The 23,600-nt window shown below is 41.7% G+C and overlaps 1 protein-coding gene across 1 annotated transcript in view; it reads right to left on the bottom strand.

Moving 5' to 3' along the window:
- NOL10 (nucleolar protein 10) overlaps window positions 1–23,600 on the bottom strand; it is an 88,195-nt gene that overhangs the window by 49,275 nt on the left and 15,320 nt on the right. Inside the window, exons 9-13 of the mRNA XM_060027095.1 lie at window positions 19,875–19,960; window positions 15,030–15,108; window positions 13,678–13,827; window positions 11,120–11,186; window positions 8,751–8,803 (exon numbers count right to left, since the gene is read on the bottom strand). Coding sequence (XP_059883078.1) covers window positions 8,751–8,803; window positions 11,120–11,186; window positions 13,678–13,827; window positions 15,030–15,108; window positions 19,875–19,960 — 435 coding nt within the window. The remainder of the gene's footprint in view (window positions 1–8,750; window positions 8,804–11,119; window positions 11,187–13,677; window positions 13,828–15,029; window positions 15,109–19,874; window positions 19,961–23,600) is intronic.

Genomic DNA, 23,600 nt, shown 5'->3' with positions numbered 1-23,600 from the left:
CTAAACCAAGAGAATATGTTGCAACTGGCACTAGAAAATAGAAATTTCTAAATCTAAAAAAACTTAAAAAACCAAAACAACAACAAAAAAGGAATTTCTAACAAAATTACTTCTGTCGCTACATCTAACAGCTCTCTGCTTAAATAAGCATCTTAGAGGAAAACGTGATCCATCACTTTTAGGACTCTACATGGACACTAATATATTCAGGGTCACTTCAACATACACTAGTGGTCTGAAGAGATCTCACATCTGGGGAATCTCTGGTATCAAATTAGTAAACATAAGTGCCTTCAGCCTTGGCTTCAAATCGAAATGGATCAATGGTCCGGATTCAAAGCCAAATCTTAGGGAGCAGCATGCACAGGACTTCCACCACCTCCAGCTAAAGCACAGGAAGAAAAACAATGGCATCGTTTCCAATCTTTAAAACACGTAAGTCCATCCTAAAGCCAACTTTTCCACAGATTTCAAAAAAGGTACAACAAAAGCTGAATGCCCTTACTTTCACATTCTCCTTTTGTATTTTTCTAAGAAAGAGTTCATCTTAACAGCACCATTAAATCTTTTGGACAAGGCATTTCTTTTAGAAATCTGACAGCATTCCCAAACACAGTGATTGCATCGTCCCAAGATTCTCTGATTCTGCTGATTAGAACATACTGTCAGAGCGAAGGAACTGATCCTTACCCTACTGTATAAAAATTATGTCTAACACTTATGAGTCATGTTCTCCACTTTTTAATTTCACTAATGGTAGGAGAAAAGGGCAGATGGTAAATTTGAATTTGGTATAACAGCTAAAAATCATTGCAAACCAGTCATTGTCAAAACATGCAAACATTATCCAAGATTCTTCAAATTACGGTCATCATATTACTCTCATATGTATTTGTTTTATTAATCTTCAGCACATATTAATTCAATGTCTACAGTATAGTAGACACTGCTTTAGGTGCTGGGAATATAACAGGGAAAAGAGCACAACAATATCCCTGTGTCCATGTTTTACATTATCATGAGGAAAGATATACATTTATCATTTATAAATGTATTCATATATTTATTATTTATATAAATTTACAAATAAGTAAATAAATATAGGAAGATTTTGTGTTCAATGGAAAGCTACGCATACTCTAGAGTGGGGGCCACAAACTTTTCCTTAAACGACCAGGTAGAGATTTTAGGGCTTGCAGACCACAGGGTCTTTCTGTCGTAACTACACAACTATGCCTTTTTAGTCAGAAAGCTGCCATAGACAACACGTGATAAATGAATGCGTGCACTGTGTTCCAGTAAAACTTTATTTACAAAAACAGGCAGCTGGTGCTTACGCGTTTAGTTTGCCAAACTCCTGGTCTAGAGATTATCTGATTCTGATTCCATGGGATATATTTTACAACTCTGTAAATTGCAAGTAACTGACAGCAATGCAAGATAACTGTCCACAGTCACGTAAATGCATTCTGTCCTGGACAGATAACCCTCCACAACTTCGGAAAGGCCTATCTATTTATTTGCACATTCCCAATCCAATATCACTTTATTCCACGTAAATCTGTGCTATTTTAGACTTCACCTTTGATGACATGTACCTGATTCCCTTATTTAATAAGTTAAATGAAATTTTCAGCACGTATTCATTTGGTATCTATGTGAAGGTCATGACTTCACATTTCTCTGAAAATCATCCTTTAACAGTTTTAGAGGTCCCACCAAGATGCACAGTGGATTCACCTGACAGTGTCAGGGAAACTCCATCACCAGAAAAGCACAGCCAAGCGCAGCTTTTCTTCTTGGCTCCATATGAATCCAAAGGGGCAGCAGGACTTCGGTAACTCTGTTTCTCTAACTTTAATTTTCCTCTCTACTAATTCTGTGCTTGGGTTTTGGTTAATTTATGGCCTATAAGTTACTCCCCCTTGCTGGCAGCAATGACTGGGGATTTGGTCTTATGCTCTAACCATCTGGTGATCCCTGTAAATGGATAAATGGTTTACAGAGATCTAGTCTCTAATGGGTGAGAGAAAATGGAGACTCTGGTGTTTTAGCCTTTTCCTGTTTGTGGGACATTTTAAGTTACGATAGGAGTTAAGATGCTATGCTATGCAAAATGATAAGCCTTTGGAAGGTTTAGGAAGAATGACAGACTCTGATTTTTGTTTTTATTTTTATATTTTAAATCAACCTGGCTGTTGTATGGAAAATAGAATGCAAGAGAGACAAAAGAGAAAGAAGAAAGATCAGTTAAGAGGCCACTAAGGTAATCCAGATGAGTGGTAGGAACGGAAGTACTGAAAAATGGCTGGATTTGAACCAATATTGGAAAAAGAGTTGATGTGACATTCGGATGGATTGACGAGGAGGCGTGAAGGGAGGGGGAGGAAACATGGTGGTGCCTGCGCTCTGGGCCTAGAAACTGAGGAGACAACGGTGCCTCTGCGGGAACGGGAGACAGGCAGGGGTGGGGCGGGTGGAGAGCTGGGATCAAGACTTCTGCTGCAGGCACCTTAATACAGGGCACCAAGTAGACGTCCAGGTGGAGAAGCCCAGTAGCCCAGTGGATATGTACCTCTGCAGCTCCGAGAGGAAGGAAAGGCTGGAGACAGAAGTTTGCAAGTCAGCAGCACGCAGGCGCCTTACAGAGCCTAGGGACAGATGAGCTCCCTGGGGGAGAATACACAAAGAGACAAGCACTAAGCCCCAGGGCTCACTAACATTTGGGTCAAGGGGAGAGAGCTGAGGCCCAAGCACTGGGCCATGCCAGCAGAAGCCACCAAAGAAGACCAACTGGAAGGGCCAACTGGGCGACGGGAGGAGAACCAAGAGAATGTGGTGTTCTAGAAGCTGGGCACAGCCTGGTCAACTGTGTCCAACGTTAAGTGATCTGCATACGAGATGTACTTTAAAGGAGAAAACACATCCAACTCTCCAGGAAAAGCAGAACCTTCTCTGTTGGCCAAAATTCTCTCTGCTGTTTGCGTTGTTTCTAGAGATTGTGGGACAAACTTGTCATTCACCATTTTGCCCCCAGGTGTGTGATGTGATCATCAGACAAAAAGAAGACCAAGGGACTTCCCTGGTGGCCCAGTGGGTAAGGCTCCACACTCCCAATGCAGGGGGTTGGGGTTGAATCCCTGGTCGAGGAATTAGATCCCGCATGCGTGCCACAACCAAGAGTTCGCACGCTGCAACTAAGAAGGCAACATGCCACAACTAAAGATCTCGTGTGCCTCAACTAAGACCCTGGGCCACCAAAATAAATAAATAAATAAACATTAAAAAAAAAAAAGAAGGGCTTCCCTGGTGGCGCAGTGTTTGAGAGTCCGCCTGCCGATGCAGGGGACGTGGGTTCGTGACCCGGTCCAGGAGGATCCCACATGCCACAGAGCGGCTGGGCCTGTGAGCCATGGCCGCTGAGCCTGCGCGTCCGGAGCCTGTGCTCTTCAACAGGAGAGGCCCGCGTACCGGGAAAAAAAAAAAAGAAGACCAAGTTTCTAACCCTAAACTTTAAAACTAAAATGGAGAAGATAATAGCTATATAAAAAGGAGACATAAAATATCTGTAAGACACTGTCAAATCTAACGTTAAGCTAAAATAACATATTTACAATTTGGACAGCTGGTAAAAATATGTTATCTATGGTGAAGGTAAGGAATAATTGTTAGAAAGCACTATATAACTATGTTCTTAAGCCATCTGGAAAATGATGCCGAAACATACCCAAACAGTAATATTTGAAATACTGGCCTTGAAAAAAAGAGGCCATCTCTGAGGGAGGCCACAGAAATACCTCGATAATGGACAATCTAATATAGTGGCTGAGTTTAGAAGTAGGCTGACAAGTTCAATTCACCACAGACAGAACAGTCAAAATTGTTCATATCTAAATTTCTTTGTTTCAGTCACAAAAGCCCTTAGAGAGAAAAACACCAGTGAAAAGGTTATGATATGCATTTGTAACTCTTCACTGAGCAACAAAAACAAAATGTGTCCAAATGCAAATATCCATGTATCTACTACAAAATTTTTCATTGCGCTTCTCTGAAACTGGCTTCCACACACTGCAAACGTATTTCAAAAGCAGCTCTCTGACCACCGCCAAACCAGGCGGTGCGCGCTGACCTCTTGTCTCCTGGAGGGCTGAAGCACAGGTGTTCGATCTATATCAGACTAAACCCCTCTGAACAGGAGCAAGTGAACCCAGCGATGGTATCTGGAGGCCATGGCTCTTTTGAAGACCTTTTGGGTTGGTGAGTGATAACTCACTGAAGTGAAGAGACTTAAAGACATTCGCTAGACTGAATCTTTTATTACATTTCACAAAATTTGACTAAATTTCACTAATTTGTTTTGCACTTCCTTTGGCTTTACGTGCCTTTGGGAGGATATGTGCGTGTGTGTTACAACTAGTGAAGCAAGCGCTCTTGAGATTTTATGCTTCTTAATACGCAGTCATCTCTCTTTGCAAAGACAGAGTTCCGGAGGTTTCATGCATTATGCTGGATAAGTGCAAGTGCTATTTTCTTAAAAGAAACAGAAGCACTGGTGCAAGTTAAATATAACCCTTTATGCTTTTAACTCTGCCCTATTTGCAGGTACTCTGGCTCCAAAAGTACTTTCCAAATTTAAAATATAATTTGAAATTAAATAGTAAATGTTAAAATATTTAATACAGTTTTTTGATTCATTATAAAGAATAAAAACATCTCAATAAAAACAAGTATTTTGGGCTTCCCTGGTGGCGCAGTGGTTGAGAATCTGCCTGCCAATGCAGGGGACATAGGTTCGAGCCCTGGTCTGGGAAGATCCCACATGCCGCGGAGCAACTGGGCCCGTGAGCCACAACTACTGAGCCTGCGCGTCTGGAGCCTGTGCTCCACAACAAGAGAGGCCGCGACAGTGAGAGATCCGTGCACCGCGATGAAGAGTGGCCCCCGCTCGCCACAACTAGAGAAAGCCCTCGCACAGAAACGAAGACCCAACACAGCCAAAAATAAATAAATAAATAAGTAAGTAAAAACAAGTGTTTTTTCCCCCTAAGAAAATGTTTTAAAATAAAACACCTAACTGCCAATACTGAAAGATGGGTTCAGTGACATTGCATATAATCATTATAGTGGCTTAAATTTACATGTTCGGAAAAAAAAAAAAAACCAAACCATTGATCCTTAATCAGCTGACTTTTATTCTTCTAATTCAAATAGCTTCCTAAACAAATAATAATTCTCTTTTTCCCAAGTTTACGCATCCATACACATTATCAAACACGCAAGCCATCAACTATCCCGTCATGAGTGGTCTCTGGAGCTCACTGACCCACGGGGCCTTGGAGCCCAAGGAGCATTTCCAACAGAAACAGTACGCAGCACACTTGCAGGTTTGGGGCTGGGTGCCACAGGACCTGGATTCCCTCTGGAGTCTATACAGTTGCCAAAGGTGTTAATTATGAAGAACTAACCTACGATTAAATTACATTTCAGAGGAACCCAAACTTGAAAAACTACTTCTGGCATTAGTCCTGAAAGCTGCCGTTGAATTAGGCCCTGGAATTTAAAAAACAAACAAACAAAATAACAGATCCTGGTCTCCGAGAGGGAAAAAAAAGAGAGTACTGAGAAAAAGGGGAAAGGGCTGGAGAAAATCCATTTGGTCATAAAAGACTAGTTAGCTATTGGGATATGTAAGTAGCACTGAGTATATAAATCAGTATTTGCATTTAATCTAAAAAGATTTCAAGTATTCAAGAAAGATGGTATCAGGTAGGAAGGCAAAACTTAATAAGCTACAAGAACATTAAGCTGTCTTCATTCTTAGCACAGCCCCAAAGCAGGGAAAGAGAGTTTTCAGACCTGGTTTATAAGATGTTGATACAAATCACAGTCCCAACCTCCCATATTGGGCGTGAATTATATATTGAACACACACTTCTCTGTTTCTATAGGCCTCAAATAAACCTCTGTGCCAAATCAGCTTGGTGAGTTTGATAAAATCTTATGAAAGATGGCAGGCTTTCAGACCCCTGGGCTCTCTCTGCTTTGAAGGAGTGTCACAAAGAACAGGTTCCAAGTAAAGACAAGCGGCACTCGGAAACCTCACTCCGTGCGAGGCAGCAGGGCAGGAAGGCAGGTCAGGAAGGACCACTTACGTACCAGCTGCAGCACAAGGCTTAACTGCACGAGAACAACTCCGCTCTCGCTGTCCGCACACGCACAGTCACCTGGGAGCAGCCTCTGGACTCTTTTTCAGCGCTCAAGTTAAATCTGAGCTACAGAGTCGAAACTAAAAAGACCTTATAAGATAAGCTAACATTTGTCAAGAAAGCAGTTTCTCACCACCTGGCCAGCATCTAGCCCCTCTCACATGTGCAAATTAAAGTTCCCAGAACTTGGAACAAAAAAGCCCACTCTGAGAAATAGACCCAGAGAAGCAGAAGGGAGTAAGGGTCTCCTCCAGTTCTAAGAGTCTATCATCCCGTTTCTCCTCCTGGATTCAGCGAGGGACCTCCTCGTCTGCATGTTTACCAAGCAGAAAGCAGCTGTCATCTTTGGTTCTTTCCTCTCCTTTCCTCCTCACATCCAATCAATGACCAAGCCTGTCTTACAACCTTGACAATCTTTCCAATTCTGCCCCCACTGCCACCATCTTAGCACAAGCTGGTAACACAGCCTTCCCGCAGGAGTACTCAGAACTGCCCTCCCCGGCTCCACACCAAGGGGCTCTCAGCCCATGACTGCTGACCAGCTGAGCAGACGCCCCATGCGGCCTCCACGCTCCATCTCAGATTCTGGCGGATTCTACACACTTCTGACGGGAGGAAGGGCTCTTCCATTCAAGACATCGATGCCTTATAGGCAGCTGCTGACAATCAAAACACAGTAAGCGCTCCTGAGAGGAAGACGGAAAGAGACCTCCGCCAGGAGAAGTAAAGGGAGGGCAAGCTGATTTATTCTGCCTCTCCTGACGTGCCCAGAGGGGCCGACGCTGCGAGAAGACTATTAACACTGGACCGAGGGAAGGCTCTTCTCGTGATCGACACAGGTCTTCATCAGTGGACACCTCCGGACACACCACCTGGCTATGCGTGGACAACAAGCCTCTGAAATCACTGCCCACCAGATCAGACTTCTTTCAAATTGCCCCAGGACCCCCAAAGCTCCAAATACTAAAAAGGGAGGCCTGGCCAAGGTAACACAGGGACCGTCACCTCTCCTGTAGATTGCTACAGCCTGTTCTCGCTGCTTCCGGATTGGATCCTACCTAATCCATTCTCCTGATGGCAGCCCAAATAATCCTTCAAAACTGCAGATCTGACCACAGCACTCTCCCGCTTACAGCTTTTCCAGGAGTGCCTGCCCTGCACCGTCACACCTGGCCTACAAGACCATCAGAGCCTGGCTGCAGAGAACCTTTTCAGCCTGAGCTACCACCAATCCTCAAGCGCTAATTCTCGGCTACGTGTGTTATCTTCTCCCTGATCTTAGCACACGATGTTCCCTTTACTTCCAAGACCCTTCTCCCATTCTGCACCCCACCCTCTTCATCCAGGAGACAGAACCAGCCTTCTGGTCTCTCCCTGGAAATCCATTCCTCTGGGAAGGTTTCTCCGAGGATCCTCCACATTTCCCACCACTTTCCAGCCCCATGAGGGGTTCCTTACTTCTGTTACGGCATTCATCACACTGACTGGAAATTGTCTACTTTCTTGTTTTATTCCCTAATAATGAACTCCTTGAAGAAAGGGGCAGGACCCTATACACTGCCAACCTATAGCACTGTGTCTGCCACACAGTTGATACAATCACTTATTGATCAGATGAAGATAAAGACATATAAACTAACAGGAATATGGAAGCAGTATCTGTGAGACTCCGGGGAGAAAAGGAACAAATGACAATTTAGGAAAACGGAAAAGCTGCTGTTTGAATAGCCTTCATTTCACTATCAATCAAAAGAAACATCTCAAAGTGCTTTCAACAACACATCAGGTTCCTGAAACCACAGAAAGTCAACATCAACAGAATACTTTGTTTTTTTGAAATACACACATGGTTGAGATATTTCAAAAAACCATCATCAATATAAAGAACCTTCATAACTGGAGGCTAATAGCGACTATAGAGAGTTCACTGCCCTAAAGATGTGATCTTCAACACCCCTCACGCTCCTCCTCAAATCTCAGAAAAGGAGATGTCTGCTAACCGTAATCTAATGCCAACTTTGTACTATATGCTTTTCTGTTTAGGTAAAGGTAGGGAAGCTTCTGGCAAACCTAACAGAAGAATTCTTTAAGGAAGAAAAAACGGCACAAGATTGCAAACTGCATGTCATCACTGATCATGGCAATCTAAGATAGTTTCTTTTATATAAACTCATTTTTAAAAGACACAAACTACAAAGAGATGACTGGAAGAGAACTAGACTTTTATTTTAGAGGATTAGATCTCCTGATCACTAATAGCTGAAAGTTTAAGATTCTGGAATGCTTTGAAACAAAAAACAAATGTAGATCTGAAGAATAAAGAAGAATTTCTACTATTTTAATGGGATATTAAGTAGTTTCCCATGAACAATGGTTAAGCATTATTTTACCGGTTCCAGGAAGCACAGGGAATTGACAAGTGAGCCACTGTGTCTAATTTACACAGCCACATGCAGACCCAAAGTCCCTCGACACAGTCAGCTTAAAAAATACAGTATCTTTTCTTGTCCTATTTTTATCATACCTCCTTTCTGTATCACTTACCGGAATGTAATAGATGCCCATCTTGGGGGTTTCATTGGCAGTAAGAAGCATTCCTAAAAATAAACACAATGAAAAAGGTAAACACATGGGGAAAAGAAAAGCTCCCTTTTCTACTTGTTTTACGTTTTGAAATGGGTGAGGTGCTCAGAACACGGCGAACGGCAGAAGAGCCAGACCGGCAGCCAGGCACCCTTGGAGTCAGCTTGTGGCCTGTGGTCCCTGACCCTCCCAGACGGGGCACCTTAAGTATCAGAAAGACCAGCCTCCCCATCTGCAAAACACTTAGGCTGTCTGTACTAGCTAAGTGACTGAGCAGTTCCCACCATGAAGTGCTCAGGTCTATACAAAGTTCGCCATCATTTTTAAGGGGGAAAGTTTTAAGCTTCAGACACATAGATAAAATGTAGTTTTGATGCACTATTTATTATAATATAATAAGGAAGTCAAGAAGAAAGGTTTCTCTCTGTTAATCAGGAATCAAAGAACCAAGGTAAAGTATTTCCCACCAAATGGCACAGCAAAGTAGTTCCTAATGTTTGAATTAAACTTTACACCTTAACAGAAAACAAAATGGCTTACAGGGAATGCTATGTGTAGCTACACTAGAAAAGACCCATACAGAATCCAACAGCCTGGGACTTCCCTGGTGGCGCAGCGGTTAAGAATCCGCCTGCCAATGCAGGGGACACGGGTTCAAGCCCTGGTCCGGGAAGATCCCACATGCGCGGAGCAACTAAGCCCACGCACCCTAGAGCTTGCGCATTGCAACTACTGAGCCCAAGCGCCGCAACTACTGAAGTCTGCGTGCTCTAGTGCCCCCGTGCCCCAACTACTAAGCCCACGTGCTGCAACTACTGAAGCCCGTGTGCCTAGAGCCCGTGCTCCGCAACAAGAGAAGCCACCGCAATGAGAAACCCGTGCACCGTAACGAAGAGTAGCCTCCGCTCGCTGCAACTAGAGAAAGCCCGTGTGCAGCAACAAAGACCCAACGCAGCCAAAAATAAATAAATTAATCAATTAAAAAAATAAAGAATTTAGCGTCTGCAGACCTGCTTTTCTCGAGACCACACTATTCACTGTGCATGGGACGTGGCTCCCAGGGTGAGGCTGTGGATCAGGGCGGGGCTTCACAGCCACTTGGGAAGCATGTGAAAAGTAACTCATTTCGGGGCTCTACCCCAGACGCCGAGTCAGTACCCCTGATGTGTGTAGGGCCAAGCAAGCCGTACTTCTAAGACGCTCCCAGGCGATCCTAGGGGTGGCCAGGCTGGAGACCCGCTGCCAGATGCTGCCACCGCCCCCTGCCTCCTCATATTCAAAGGCTCAAAGAAGAAAACATAATCCTTCTCTCCAAATTTGCTCTCTCTCCTGTGCTCCCAATCTCGGCTCCGAGTATCACTTCCTACTCATCTTAGTTCAAAACTGATCTACCTTTTACCTGGTGGACAGAACCACCTCTGGAAGCAGGGTCTGAGTAGGTCCTGACCACAAACAGCACCCAGCCACTCAGCAGCTCACTCCTGGGTCCGCACCACCCGGGCACCACCTGCTTCCCACCCCATTCCTCCCAGAGCTCCTCCGTGCACCGTGCTGTGCCTCTGCCCATCCTTCCTGCCCTTCTTACACTGTCCCCTCATGGGGATCACCTCACCTCCCAACTCCACCCAGCACCCCACGCTCAATGCAGACAAAGATCTCCTCTATGTTCTCCTCTCATTGCTTCAGCTGAATCTCTCTCTCTCTCTCTCTCTCTCTCTGTCTCTGTCTGTCTCTCTCTCTGTCTCTCTCCTGACATCTGTACATACATAACAGAACTCTTCCTGCTTTGCCTTGTATCCCTCCGTCAAAATTATCTGTGTACGTCCGTCCTCAGAATATGACCCTGCTTGAGAGTGGTGCTCTCATTTTCCAGAATTCTTCACAGATCTGCCTTGAAGGGATTGTTAAACCTTAAAATCTGCCAGGTAATTTACTGAACAGCCTGCAACACAGAATATACGAAACCCACGGCTTTATGAGCCTGTGTATCATCATCAGGGAGCTCCAGCCTCCTCCAAATCCCTACACACGATTACCAGTCACATAAAACAGCTGAAGTGCACACTACGTAGCACCTCACCTGCCACCGACCTATGGACTGCTACCAGTTTCTACTAATAGCTAGGCTGGCTGAGGCCTAAGTCACTGAGAGGGTCACCTTCTCCATCATCCACGCCACTTCCTGCTCTTAATTTTTCAAGTAAATACAATATCCAAGAATTGTCCCAACCAAGCCAAACCCTGTCTTAAGAAATAAAATGAGTTTAAAACCCTATAAAGCATAACCTAGATTCATCTCGCAGAATGGCCCGCTGCTACATACTGCATACCTGAGTTGGGATAGAGGCAAACATCATTAATGTCATGTTCTGGCTCCAAGGAAGTAAATATTTTTCCCTAAAAGAAGCAAAAAGCAATTATTAAAATAAAGGAAGACAACTGTTGGCAATGTGATATACAGAAAATAACCGGGAGACCTAACTCCACTACACTCTGCTGATGTGAAAAAAATAAAATCACCTAATTGAAATCACAGAATTTAAGTTCAAAAAAATCTTAGAGAATTTGTTTTATCAACTTATCAAATCTTCTCATTTTAGAGAGGAAGAAACTGAGGCTCGGGGGGAGAGGTGACTTTCTTGGGAAACTGAGGATAAACTTTTAAAGATAATGTCTAAACAGGAAAGGGTAAAGTCTAAAATAAAGTTGTACATCAACTTTAAAAAATTCTCATAACCTGGAGAACACACCCTCGGTAAACTTGTCCTCAAAGAAACCTAAGATGAAGAGACGGTCAACAAGGCAGAATAAGGATGGTATCTGCCACACCTGCGTCACAAGGACTTGAGGGGGATCGAGTGAGATGATGAATATAAAATAACTTACAAAAAAAATCCTATAAATACATAAAGTGTTAGTTATCACATAGCAAAGGGTAAATTTTTTTTTAATATGGGGGGAAATATACTCTAGTTTTAAAAATTAAAAGAAGTAAAAGAAAAAAGACAGAAAGTAAGTAGATGGGAGTGGAAGAAGGTGATGAGAAAGATAAACAAGGAAAGCAAGTCGAGCAGAACCAAGTAATTCGGGTGTTGGTCAAGAGGACGTATTTAGTCACTGCAACAACACCAAAATAAAACTTACTGTAGCAAGTACAACGTGATTTCAAGAACTGCTGTTGAAAATGTCTGCCAGCTCTTGCATTTATTAACCCATTATTAGAGGCTCCGCGGCAAAGTGGGGGCAGCAGTTAAAAAACTAATTTTGCACCCAGTGAAAAACAGCAGCCAGGTTCTAACTGGAGACAGACGATGGGACTCGCACGGCTACCTCCCTCCCTTTCGTCTCAAGTGCCCCCGAAACAAAAAACGGAAAGACGGAAGGAACAAGGAAGGTGAAATGGGAATAATAGCATGGAACAAAAAAGAAAAGGGGCCACAGTTCATAGAAATCCATGTTGGGGAAAACTATGCAGCAGTTAGAGGGCCTGGGAGGATCCAAATTGGTAAGTTTACCATTAGGTAGGATGGAAGCCAGGTCAAGGGAAACTTCTACTTTCCCAGTATGCTATGACCTTTCAAAAATAATATGTCTGCATTTGTAGTATTAAAAAGAAATACTGTTTCAAAGTAAACTAGTTTGGATTATCAGAAAAGAGCAGAGAAAATTCCAGCCTAAGACACCACGTATCTTCCTAAGAAAGCCCTCAAGACCCTCCAACTCAAAGCAGCATAGTCGGTTCCCGGGCAATCGTCAGGGTAATTCTTCCAGGAATTGAGAAAAGCCGGAAGCCCTTCCTCCTCTCCCTAACAGAGTCTCAGGAGCTACAAAGGTAACAGGGCTGGAGAGACGGGACACACCCCAAGGATAACCCTGAACCTCCACAGCACATCCAGAGAAAAAAAGAAAGGGAGCTAAGTAAGGTCAATACTTTGAGAGTTGACAAAATGAAAATGAAAAACAGAAGTAATGGTGCAAACAGGCAGGGATTCTGCTCAGTAGCTGAACCATGACGGAGCTGCTGGTGGCATCTCTGCCCTAAACGCGGGCAGCCCTCACAGGAGAGACCGGCGCTTGCCCTCCGGTGACTAATGCTGGGGCTGCTGGGCCTTCCACCCACATCCATCTCAAAAATGAATTTTTTTTTTTAAAGTAACACTTTTTGACTAAAGATGCTAAGTTTGAAATCAATAAACGCAAAGACTCTTAAAAGCAACTGCTACACTGAATGAATTTTTTCCCAGCTGGTGAACTAATCTTTTACTACTCTCTCAAAATACTTAGGTTTTAAAATGAAAAAGCAAAAACAGAAAGGAGAATAAAACCAGCAACACAGGGTTTTGTTACCTTTTAAATGACACTCAGAAGGGCAGGGAACATCAAATATTCTGACGAAAATATTGTTTTTAAGAAAAACACTATAGGAAATTATTGTGAAGGTATCATATCTAAAAATCCAATTGTTTGACATGGGGAAAGGGTATGAAATTGAGATGTATAATAATACTGATATGGAAAGATTAGTAGTAGCTCATAAAAACCTTCCAAGCGTTGTAAGACAGCCTCAAAATCTAGGGAGTTTCTCATGGATCAATCTTTTTTTTAAACAATGATTTACTCTCTACCTAACTGAACATGTAAAAATGCATGTCCGTTCTAGCAAATGAGGAAAACTTCTTAACAGGAAGAAAACAATCTTGACTACTTTGCATATGAATATTATCTATCCCGAAGTAACTGACTTCCAATACTAAGCCCAAACGGATGCTTAGTATTGATACTTCTTTCTCAAGAACGCACACTGCTCAAAAAAGGCAACAGAAAGAAAAGAAACATTACATGGAAAATAAGCAAATAGTAAGTAATGTTAACAACAAAAAATACGTACTGAGTTCTTATTCCACATTTTGATAATTCGAGAGTCAGCAGACAAAATCAAATCTAATGAATCCTGGAAATGAACTGATTTAATGGGCAGCCCATACTGGTGATCCTTAACTAGCAATGGCTTATCAGAACGAAGATCATACAATAAAACCTAGAAAGAAAAAAAGTTATTTCTGTTTAAACGAACTAAATGTTTTATCTTGAAACTTTTAAAACTTAGAAAAACGGCTGCCATTTGCTTCATTACCTTTTTAATCAACACAATGAACACCCTTCACTCAGGGTACAAAGATTCTAAAGTCAGCCAGCAAAAAACACTCCAGAAAAATCTCTTAAATTACCCTTCCAGTATATGGTTTTATGAATGCAACCCTGAGAGTAGTTTTTAGGCACACTAAGATTGAGAACTATTTAGCTATATTAAGGAAGGAACCAAAAGGGAAGTCCACAAGAATCTGTGTCATTTATGAATTCAACAAATATATACACTGAGGGCCTACTGTGTACCAGGCACTGTCACAGCGGCTGACAGAAACAAGAACAAGAAGCATAATAAAGACAGCCCTGGTAGATTCAAGACAAATGGCGGTTGCAGGGTTATGACTTTCGGGGGCAGGGGGGTCTCTTCTGAGCCCTGTCTTGATAGGCAAGGGGCCTGGTGAAGCTGGATCTCAGTCCCAGGTGACAGATGACAGAGGCAGTAACTCTACTGGAAGCAGGGCTCACACCTGTGCTGAGGTCAGAACAGACTTACAAGTGTGTGGGCTCTGCCTTGAAGGAAAGAGAGAAAAGATGAAATTAAATCCCTGAAGCTATTTCATTTGTACTCCTCAGACTAGCGTTTGCTGAGGTATGTCCCACGGACCACGCACTGCACCGGATGTGGGTGATAGTGCTGGCTGAAAAAAAAGGTTCCTCGGGCAAATACATTTCGGAAATACTGACTCAACACATTTTTTGTCTGCAGGAATTCTCCGAGCTTTCAATAGATATTTAAATGCACTATAAACCTCACAGAGTAGAAATGTGGAGAATTCCAAACCTGTATGACCACGGAACTCCGCTCCACACTCTCTAGAAGAGGCTGCTCTAAACCACAGTCAGGACACCTGAGGCATAGCCCGCTGCAGCTTCAGCTCGAGAGCCTCTCACACCAACCATTCAGGCCAGGACCAGAATTTCTCAAGGTACTAAAGGAACACAGCATTCTGAGTACCCTCTCCACTCTGGCCAAAACAATAATGCTTCATTTTCTGTTCCCACAGTGAACAGACATGTGGATGTTTCCTGTGACACATACACGCCCCTGAAGTAGTAACTGAAGTGTGAAGTTTCCAACTTAAACATATTTACCTGCCCCGTGGATGTTCCAACTGCCATGGTCAAGGCACCATTAAATTTCAAAGCAGAGATCGTTGGTAAACTGTTTATCCTGAAAGGCAAAACATTTGTATTTCATGTATATATGGCCAAATCTCCTTCCAAATAACAAATTCATTATTAATCTTCACTTCAATTCTAATGGGGACAATCACATTTCTTAGCCTTCTGTTTAAAAGGTAATTGTAGCCAAACTTTCTTAATCAAAATGAAAAATAACCTTTACTTATAAATGTAATCTACCTTTAAAAATCTGTAGATTATGTTCTTTAAAAACTGTAAGAAATATTTTCAAAGTAGCTACAAGCAAAAAAAGTTTCTGAAAATATAAAACCAATTGAAAAAGATCAGTATGACAATATCTTTCATTTTGATTAAGCCAGGATAAGGTATTTACAGAAACATGCCCTTTTTTGCTTAAGAGAAAACAGTTTTATATTTGGGCATGGGTATACCCATTTTCTTTCTTTCTTTTTTTTTTTTTTTTTTGCAGTATGCGCGCCTCTCACTGTTGTGGTCTCTCCCGTTGCGGAGCACAGGCTCTGGACGCGCAGGCTCAGCGGCCATAGCTCACAGGCCCAGCCGCTCCGCGGCACGTGGGATCTTCCCAGACCGGGGCACGAACCCATGTCCCCTGCATCGACAGGCAGACTCTCAACCACTGCGCCACCAGGAAAGCCCTCCATTTTCATTTTTAACGTTAGTGATGTCAAGCTAAAATAAAGACTAGTCCCCAAACGGGGACACAGAACCTGTAAAGGTAACAAAATGATGGATGTTTATGGCTCTGAATCTGGAGTATGCTTCTCACTCGGTAAGCAAGAATAATGCTCTGAGGGGGAAAGGGTCCTAGAAGATGAGCCAGAAGCGGGCCACAGTCCTGATTTCAATACCTATTGTCTCCATAACCTTGGACCAAGACCTTCAGTCCAGGCTGCTGACTCTTGGCATCCTCAGGTCTCTTATGCCACCTAAAGCCTCAGCCTGCAACTACACTGAAGCATCCATGGGAACCTGGAGGTCTCTCGTCTGCATCACTTTCAGTCATCTACTCTTCAAAATAAACTCTGGAATCATTCCTCAGTGTGGTGACATTATTTTTCCTCATTTATTCAAACTCTTTGTTTGTTGTTTTTTTAAAATTTATTTTATTTATTTATTTTTGGCTGTGTTGGGTCTTCATTGTTGCACGCGGGCTCTCTCTAGTTGTGGCTAGCGGGGGCTACTCTTCATTGCAGTGCACAGGCTTCTCACTGCAGTGGCTTCTCTTGTTGTGGAGTATGGGTTCTAGGCGCGCGGGCTTCAGTAGTTGTGGCTCACGGGCTCAGAAGTTGTGGCTCGCAGGCTCTAGAGCACAGGCTCAGTAGTTGTGGTACACAGGCTGAGTTGCTCCGCTGCATGTGGGATCTTCCTGGAACAGGGCTTGAACCCGTGTCCCCTGCATTGGCAGGCGGATTCTTAACCACTGTGCCACCAGGGAAGCCCTAGTCAAACTTTTTTGTTTCTTAATAAAATTTTGTCCCTTTCTTCACATAGTCACTTCTTAAGCTTATCCCTCAGTATTTTACAATTGTTTTGTTGTGAATTATTTTGTTATGAGAACTGCTTTTCATTGTACCTTTCTAACTGGATATTGCTGATAAACATCAACGCCACTGATTTTGTACATTTATTTTGTAACCAATTTACTTAACTCTCATATTAGTGTTTATAGTTTTTCAGTTAGTTCTACTGGGTTTCTTAGGCAGACAATCACATCATCTGCAAAGAACAAAAGCCTGTCCTCCGCTAGCCAAAATTTAACACGTATTTCTTTCTCTGACTGTATTGGCTCCACCTTCCAGAACTCTACCTATGTCAAATAACAGAGGTGACGGCTTATAATGTTTGTGTAGGAAAAAAATAAAGCTAAGCATAAAAAAATTAATAAATAAAATCACCTGGGGCTTCCCTGGTGGTGCAGTGGTTGAGAGTCCGCCTGCCGATGCAGGGGACGCGGGTTCGTGCCCCGGTCTGGGAAGATCCCACATGCCGCGGAGCGGCTGGGCCCGTGAGCCATGGCCACTGAGCCTGCACGTCCGGAGCCTGTGCTCCGCAACGGGAGAGGCCACAGCGGTGAGAGGCCCGCGTACCGCAAAAAAAAAAAAAAAAAAAAAAAAAATCACCTGAAGCTGAATCAGCAGGCAGAGCTACTTTTAACACTTTGTAACATATGCAGATTTCGTCCATATGACTGGACACATAAGTTCATTGTTTTCCTTATGAAAATGTGATAAAACTCTATAGGGAACTGTATGATTTGCTTTTCTACTTAACAGCATATTTGGAACATCTTTCCCTAGAAATAAATATGCTTCTGCCACATAATTCTTAAAGCCTACGTAGGCTATTGGTCAATACTTCCTCATCCGTAAAATAAATACAAAACAGTACCTGCATCAAAGACTGTTGTTGTTTTATTAAATAAGTTAATATATGTAGAGAACTTAGAACACTACCTGGCAAATAGAAAGTACTGTTAGCTATTATTTCTACCAAGCTGTATTTTGATTTGATATCCCGGGCTCTTTCTGACATCTTAGTATTATTATAATGGGATTAACACCTTGGGCTATGGAAGGTGGGAGAATGTGCACTCTGTACACGTAGGTAGACCTTTAAATTGATGTTACCTTTTCCTGTCAGGCAATTTAGCAATGGGTACCAAAAGCCTTAAGAACATGTATGCTGTTCAAGCTCTTGATATTTTCCCAGGAAATAATCATAAAACTGTAAATAGACGTGTACTAGTGAAAAACTATAAGCATCCTTCACGAACCAAGAGTGGTCTGTTACTTAAATTAGACCTACCTGTATATATGCAGAAGTCATTTTTACTTTCTTCCGTGCATTTTTGAAACTGCTTAGTATCTTTTTAGATTAAGTACACATCATCTTTACAAAATGAAAAAAAAAATTTAATAAATAAAATAACCTCCATCATGACAGCTGAAAAATGCCTCACCCCTAAGGACAAAAGAGGCCACCAAAAATATCTGTGAATCAATATTCTAACAAAAAAAGAAAGACTACTCCCATGTTTCTAGAGACCACAGTTAAGACTATTTTTTAACATCCCTTCCTTAAATTTTGTATAATGGTACTTCTATTGTAGTCATTAAAGTAGAAATAACCTTAAGACATACTGCAAATAACTCCTGCTGGCCTGTTTTCTTAAATGACTTTTCAAGATTAAACAATTAATGACAGAGTTTGTACACAAGTCTCTTTATTCTAATTCAAACACAAGTTAATGCTTAAGGGTAAGAGAAAATTAACCTCTTTGCTTCCTATAGAGTGAGTAAATATCTTTCACTTAAACCTGATTTTCTACTTTCTAAAAATAAACAAGTTTCTGATTCATTTTCTTTCATACCTATTTGATGAATACTAATAAGCATTTTCTGTTGCTTTCTTCTATCAACAAATGTAGAGACTCATAATTCAGTAATATGCACATTAATGTTTTATGAGTTTTTCTGTATGTGTACATTTCACAATAAAAATGTCTAAGTAATTCCAAAACAAAATGAAAAATCAAATGTAGAATGAGTTTTCCATTTTTAGATTGTTTAATACACTGTACTCCATACCATGACTAATGAAGTTATTCATTACTTTAATAAAACTCAGTAACAATACTCAGGAAAAAAATTTCCTATACTCACTTTCAATGTCATAATTAAAAGATGGAAAAAATTTTTTCTTTACTTATGACAGAGGGAAAAATGTATACATTAGAAACAGACATCTTTCCATTCAGTGATTCTTAGCTTTTTTTTCTAGGTCAAGAATGCTTTTTTACAAAGCTGAGTTTTTCAAAAGAAAGAACTATATTTCTTCTCTCCCCCAGAAAAATGCAAATCACACAAAATTCTACAATAAATTTAGAGTTAGTCTCTCTCAGCCCACCCATCTAACACTCCACCTCCTATGTGACATGACTGTAGATAAATGTCTCATCAACTGAAAGACAAAGTAAAATGACATTTCCATGAATAACAAGACCCCAGAGAAAGGGCATTCCCAAGCTGATTATAGCAACTAATCCCATATCAAGGATCTGACAAAGAGAGTGATAATCTGCATGTGTTAATATGAGCACAGAAAAATGTCTGAAGGGAATTCCCTGGCGGTCCAGTGGTTAGGACTCGGAACTTTCACTGCCGGGGGCCCGGGTTCGATCCCTGGTGGGTGCAGTAAGATCCCGCAAGCCATGCGTCAAGGCCAAAAAAAAGAAAATGTCTGAAAACATATGTACGAAGCAGTATAACAGTAAGTACTCTTGTGAGTGGGAAAAGGACAGGGGGCTTATAGGTATTACTTAATTCAAGCTTTAGAGGTTTTCATCCCCCAACTGTGATTTACTTTTCCAATTATTTTAAGTGTTGGAATGGCCAAACAGGAACAAGAAAATATCAAAAACATTGCTTCCCTCTACATTAGAATTCAAAGCACATATTTTTGTTTGTTAAATGGAGTGGTAGACTCCTGGTTCCACCACCATATCCTACAGAATGGGAAATACAAATTCCTGCAGTGTATTTGTTTTAACAAAATTCCACAGCAACTATATAAACAAGGAATTCCATCTGGCTTCCCCACTTAGTGACCTTTCACAGGAAAGGATTTCTACATAAAACAATCACAAAACCACAACCTCAGATAAACGTGTTTTAAGAGTGTCATCCTTTAGCAACTGATTTTAATTTAGTGTTGATACGTTTGTTTAAATCAGAAGCTGATGAGAATTTAAACTGCGACTTCACTCTCACTTACTCTGAATCAGCTGTGACACTACTTAAGGCGCAATCTAACAGGCCAACTCTGCCACGCGTCCTCGGGTCCCAGCACTCCACTCGGCCCTAAACAAATAAAACACAGTCATTTTAAATACTAGAAAATTTTTAGACAAATACCAAAAAAAAAGCCTCATTAACACTGATTATCTCGTGGGGAATAAGAATTTAACTTTTTCTGTATGCAAAAAATTATAAGACACTGATGAAAGAAATTAAAGATGATACAAATAGATGGAGAGATATACCATGTTCTTGGATTGGAAGAATCAACATTGTGAAAATGACTCTACTACTCAAAGCAATCTACAGATTCAATGCAATCCCTATCAAACTACCACTGGCATTTTTCACAGAACTAGAACAAAAAATTTCACAATTTATATGGAAACACCAAAGACCCCGAATATCCAAAGCAATCTTGAGAACGAAAAACGGAGCTGGAGGAATCAGGCTCCCTGACTTCAGACTATACTACAAAGCTACAGTAATCAAGACAGTATGGTACTGGCACAAAAACAGAAATATAGATCAATGGAACAGGATAGAAAGCCCAGAGATAAACCCACGCACATATGGTCACCTTATCTTTGATAAAGGAGGCAGGAATGTACAGTGGAGAAAGGACAGCCTCTTCAATAAGTGGTGCTGGGAAAACTGGACAGGTACATGTAAAAGTATGAGATTAGATCACTCCCTAACACCATACACAAAAATAAGCTCAAAATGGATTAAAGGCCTAAATGTATGGCCAGAAACTATCAAACTCTTCGAGGAAAACATAGGCAGAACACTCTGACATAAATCACAGCAAGATCCTTTTTGAGCCACCTCCTAGAGAAATGGAAATAAAAACAAAAATAAACAAATGGGACCTAATGAAACTGCAAAGCTTTTGCACAGCCAAGGAAACCATACACAAGACCAAAAGACAACCCTCAGAATGGGAGAAAATATTTGCAAATGAAGCAACTGACAAAGGATTAATCTCCAAAATTTATAAGCAGCTCATGCAGCTCAATAACAAAAAAACAAACAACCCAATCCAAAAATGGGCAGAAGATCTAAATAGACATTTCTCCAAAGAAGATATACAGACTGCCAACAAACACATGAAAGAATGCTCAACATCATTAATCATTAGGGAAATACAAATCAAAACTACAATGAGATATCATCTCACACCAGTCAGAGGGCAATCATCAAAAAATCTAGAAACAATAAATGCTGGAGAGGGTGTGGAGAAAAGGGAACACTCTTGCACTCCTGGTGGGAATGTGAATTGATACAGCCACTATGGAGAACAGTATGGAGGTTCCTTAAAAAACTACAAATAGAACTACCATATGACCCAGCAATCCCACTACTGGGCATATACCCTGAGAAAACCAGAATTCAAAAAGAATCATGTACCACAATGTTCACTGCAGCTCTATTTACAATAGCAGGAGCTGGAAACAACCTAAGTGTCCATCATCGGATGAATGGATAAAGAAGATGTGGCACATATATACAATGGAATATTACTCAGCCATAAAAGGAAACGAAATCGAGCTATTTGTAATGAGGTGGATGGACCTAGAATCTGTCATACAGAGTGAAGTAAGTCAGAAAGAGAAAGACAAATACCGTATGCTAACACATATATATGGAATTTAAGGAAAAAAAATGTCATGAAGAACCTAGGGGTAAGACAGGAATAAAGACACAGACCTACTAGAGAATGGACTTGAGGATATGGGGAGGGGGAAGGGTAAGCTGTGACAAAGTGAGAGAGTGGCATGGACATATATACACTACCAAACGTAAAATAGATAGCTAGTGGGAAGCAGCCGCATAGCACAGGGAGATCAGTTTGGTGCTTTGTGACCACCTAGAGGGGTGGGATAGGGAGGGTGGGAGGGAGGTAGATGCAAGAAGGAAGAGATATGGGAACATATGTATATGTATAACTGATTCACTTTGTTATAAAGCAGAAACTAACACACCATTGTAAAGCAATTATACTCCAATAAAGATGTTAAAAAAAAAGAATTTAACTTTTTCAAACTTTTTACCTATATCATTTTTAGTACTGTTAAATGTTTTATCATTAGCTGCATTTCTTTTATAATTTAAAAGAAGAAAAGAAGGATGGTTAGGAAAAACAAGTGCAAAATGTGCTGCATGATCCTTGAATGGACCCTAATTTGGTTGGTGTGGTAGCGGGGAGAGGAGTTACGAAAGACATTTTGGTATAACTGGGAAAATATAAATTTGTAAATATTATTGTATCCATGATAAAAGTTTAATATATGTACTACAATAACTATCACAGAAGAAGTCAAAATCCAACATATAATGTAAAAATTAGGACTTCCCTGGTGGCGCAGTGATTAAGAATCCGCCTGCCAATGCAGGGCACACGAGTTCAAGCCCTGGTCCGGGAAGATCACACGTGCCACAGAGCAACTAAGCCTGTGGGCCACAACTCCTGAGCCTGCACTCTAGAGTCCGCGAGCCACAACTACTGAACCCACATGCCACAACTACTGAAGCCCAAGCGCCTAGAGCCTGTGCTCCGCAACAAAGAGAAGCCACTGCGATAAGAAGCCTGCTCACCCCAATGAAGAGTAGCCCCCGCTACTCTTGCAGCTAGAGAAAGCCCGCATACAGCAACAAAGACTCAATGCAGCCAAAAATACATAAAGAAATAAATTTATTTTTTTAAAAATTAATGTAAAATGAATTTTAAAGTCTGGTCTGACTATGCATATCAAATTTCAAGCCCCCAGTAATCAAGGTACCCAAGGAATTTCAGGAACCCAGCCTTTGGTCTGGGGGGTTCTGCTCTCCCTTCAACAAGTCTCAGGGCTGGTCTTAAAACAGCTGGTGAGGGATTCCCTGGTGGCACAGTGGTTGAGAGTCCACCTGCCGATGCAGAGGACACGGGTTCGTGCCCTGGTCCGGGAAGATCCCACATGCCGCGGAGTGGCTGGGCCCATGAACCATGGCTGCTGAGCCTGTGCATCTGGAGCCTGTGCTCCGCAACGGGAGAGGCCACAACAGTGAGAGGCCCGCATACCGCAAAGAAACAAAAACAAATAAACAAACAAAAAAACAGGTGGTGAAAGAGCAACCTGCTCTAATACATAACTTCTCTTACAGAGCACGCTTCCTGATTTCTAGCCTAACTTGCTCTGTAAGGACTCTATTCAAATAAACAATTTTTTCAAGAAAATTATTTGAAAACTTCCCCTTGGTAATCTCAAGAAAAGTAATTAGCAAGATAATGCTTCACTGGCCTCACTTAGGCTTAATAGTATTATAACACTGTCAACATAGTTTTATGTATTTCCATTAAATCAACCTCATGTGTTCCATTTCAAACTTTAACCTTTCAACATAAAAATAATTTGAGTAAAGAAACCTAAATTTCATCCAGATGGATTGGTTTAATAAACTACAGTACATTCAAACAATGGAATCCTATCCATCAGTTTAAAAAAATTACTTTAGGGGCTTCCCTGGTCACGCAGTGGTTAAGAATCCACCTGCCAATGCAGGAGACTCGGGTTCGAGCCCTGGTCCAGGAAGATCCCACATGCCGCGGAGCAACCAAGCCCGTGAGCCACAACTACTGAAGCCCATGCGCCTAGAGCCCGTGCTTCACAACAAGAGAAGCCACTGAAATGAGAAGCCCGTGCACCGCAATGAAGAGTAGCCC

This window comes from Delphinus delphis, chromosome 12, assembly GCF_949987515.2.
Source record: "Delphinus delphis chromosome 12, mDelDel1.2, whole genome shotgun sequence".
Taxonomy (NCBI): domain Eukaryota; kingdom Metazoa; phylum Chordata; class Mammalia; order Artiodactyla; family Delphinidae; genus Delphinus; species Delphinus delphis.
Note: the sequence above shows the minus strand (reverse complement) of the source record. Positions and strands in the feature narration are given on the sequence as shown.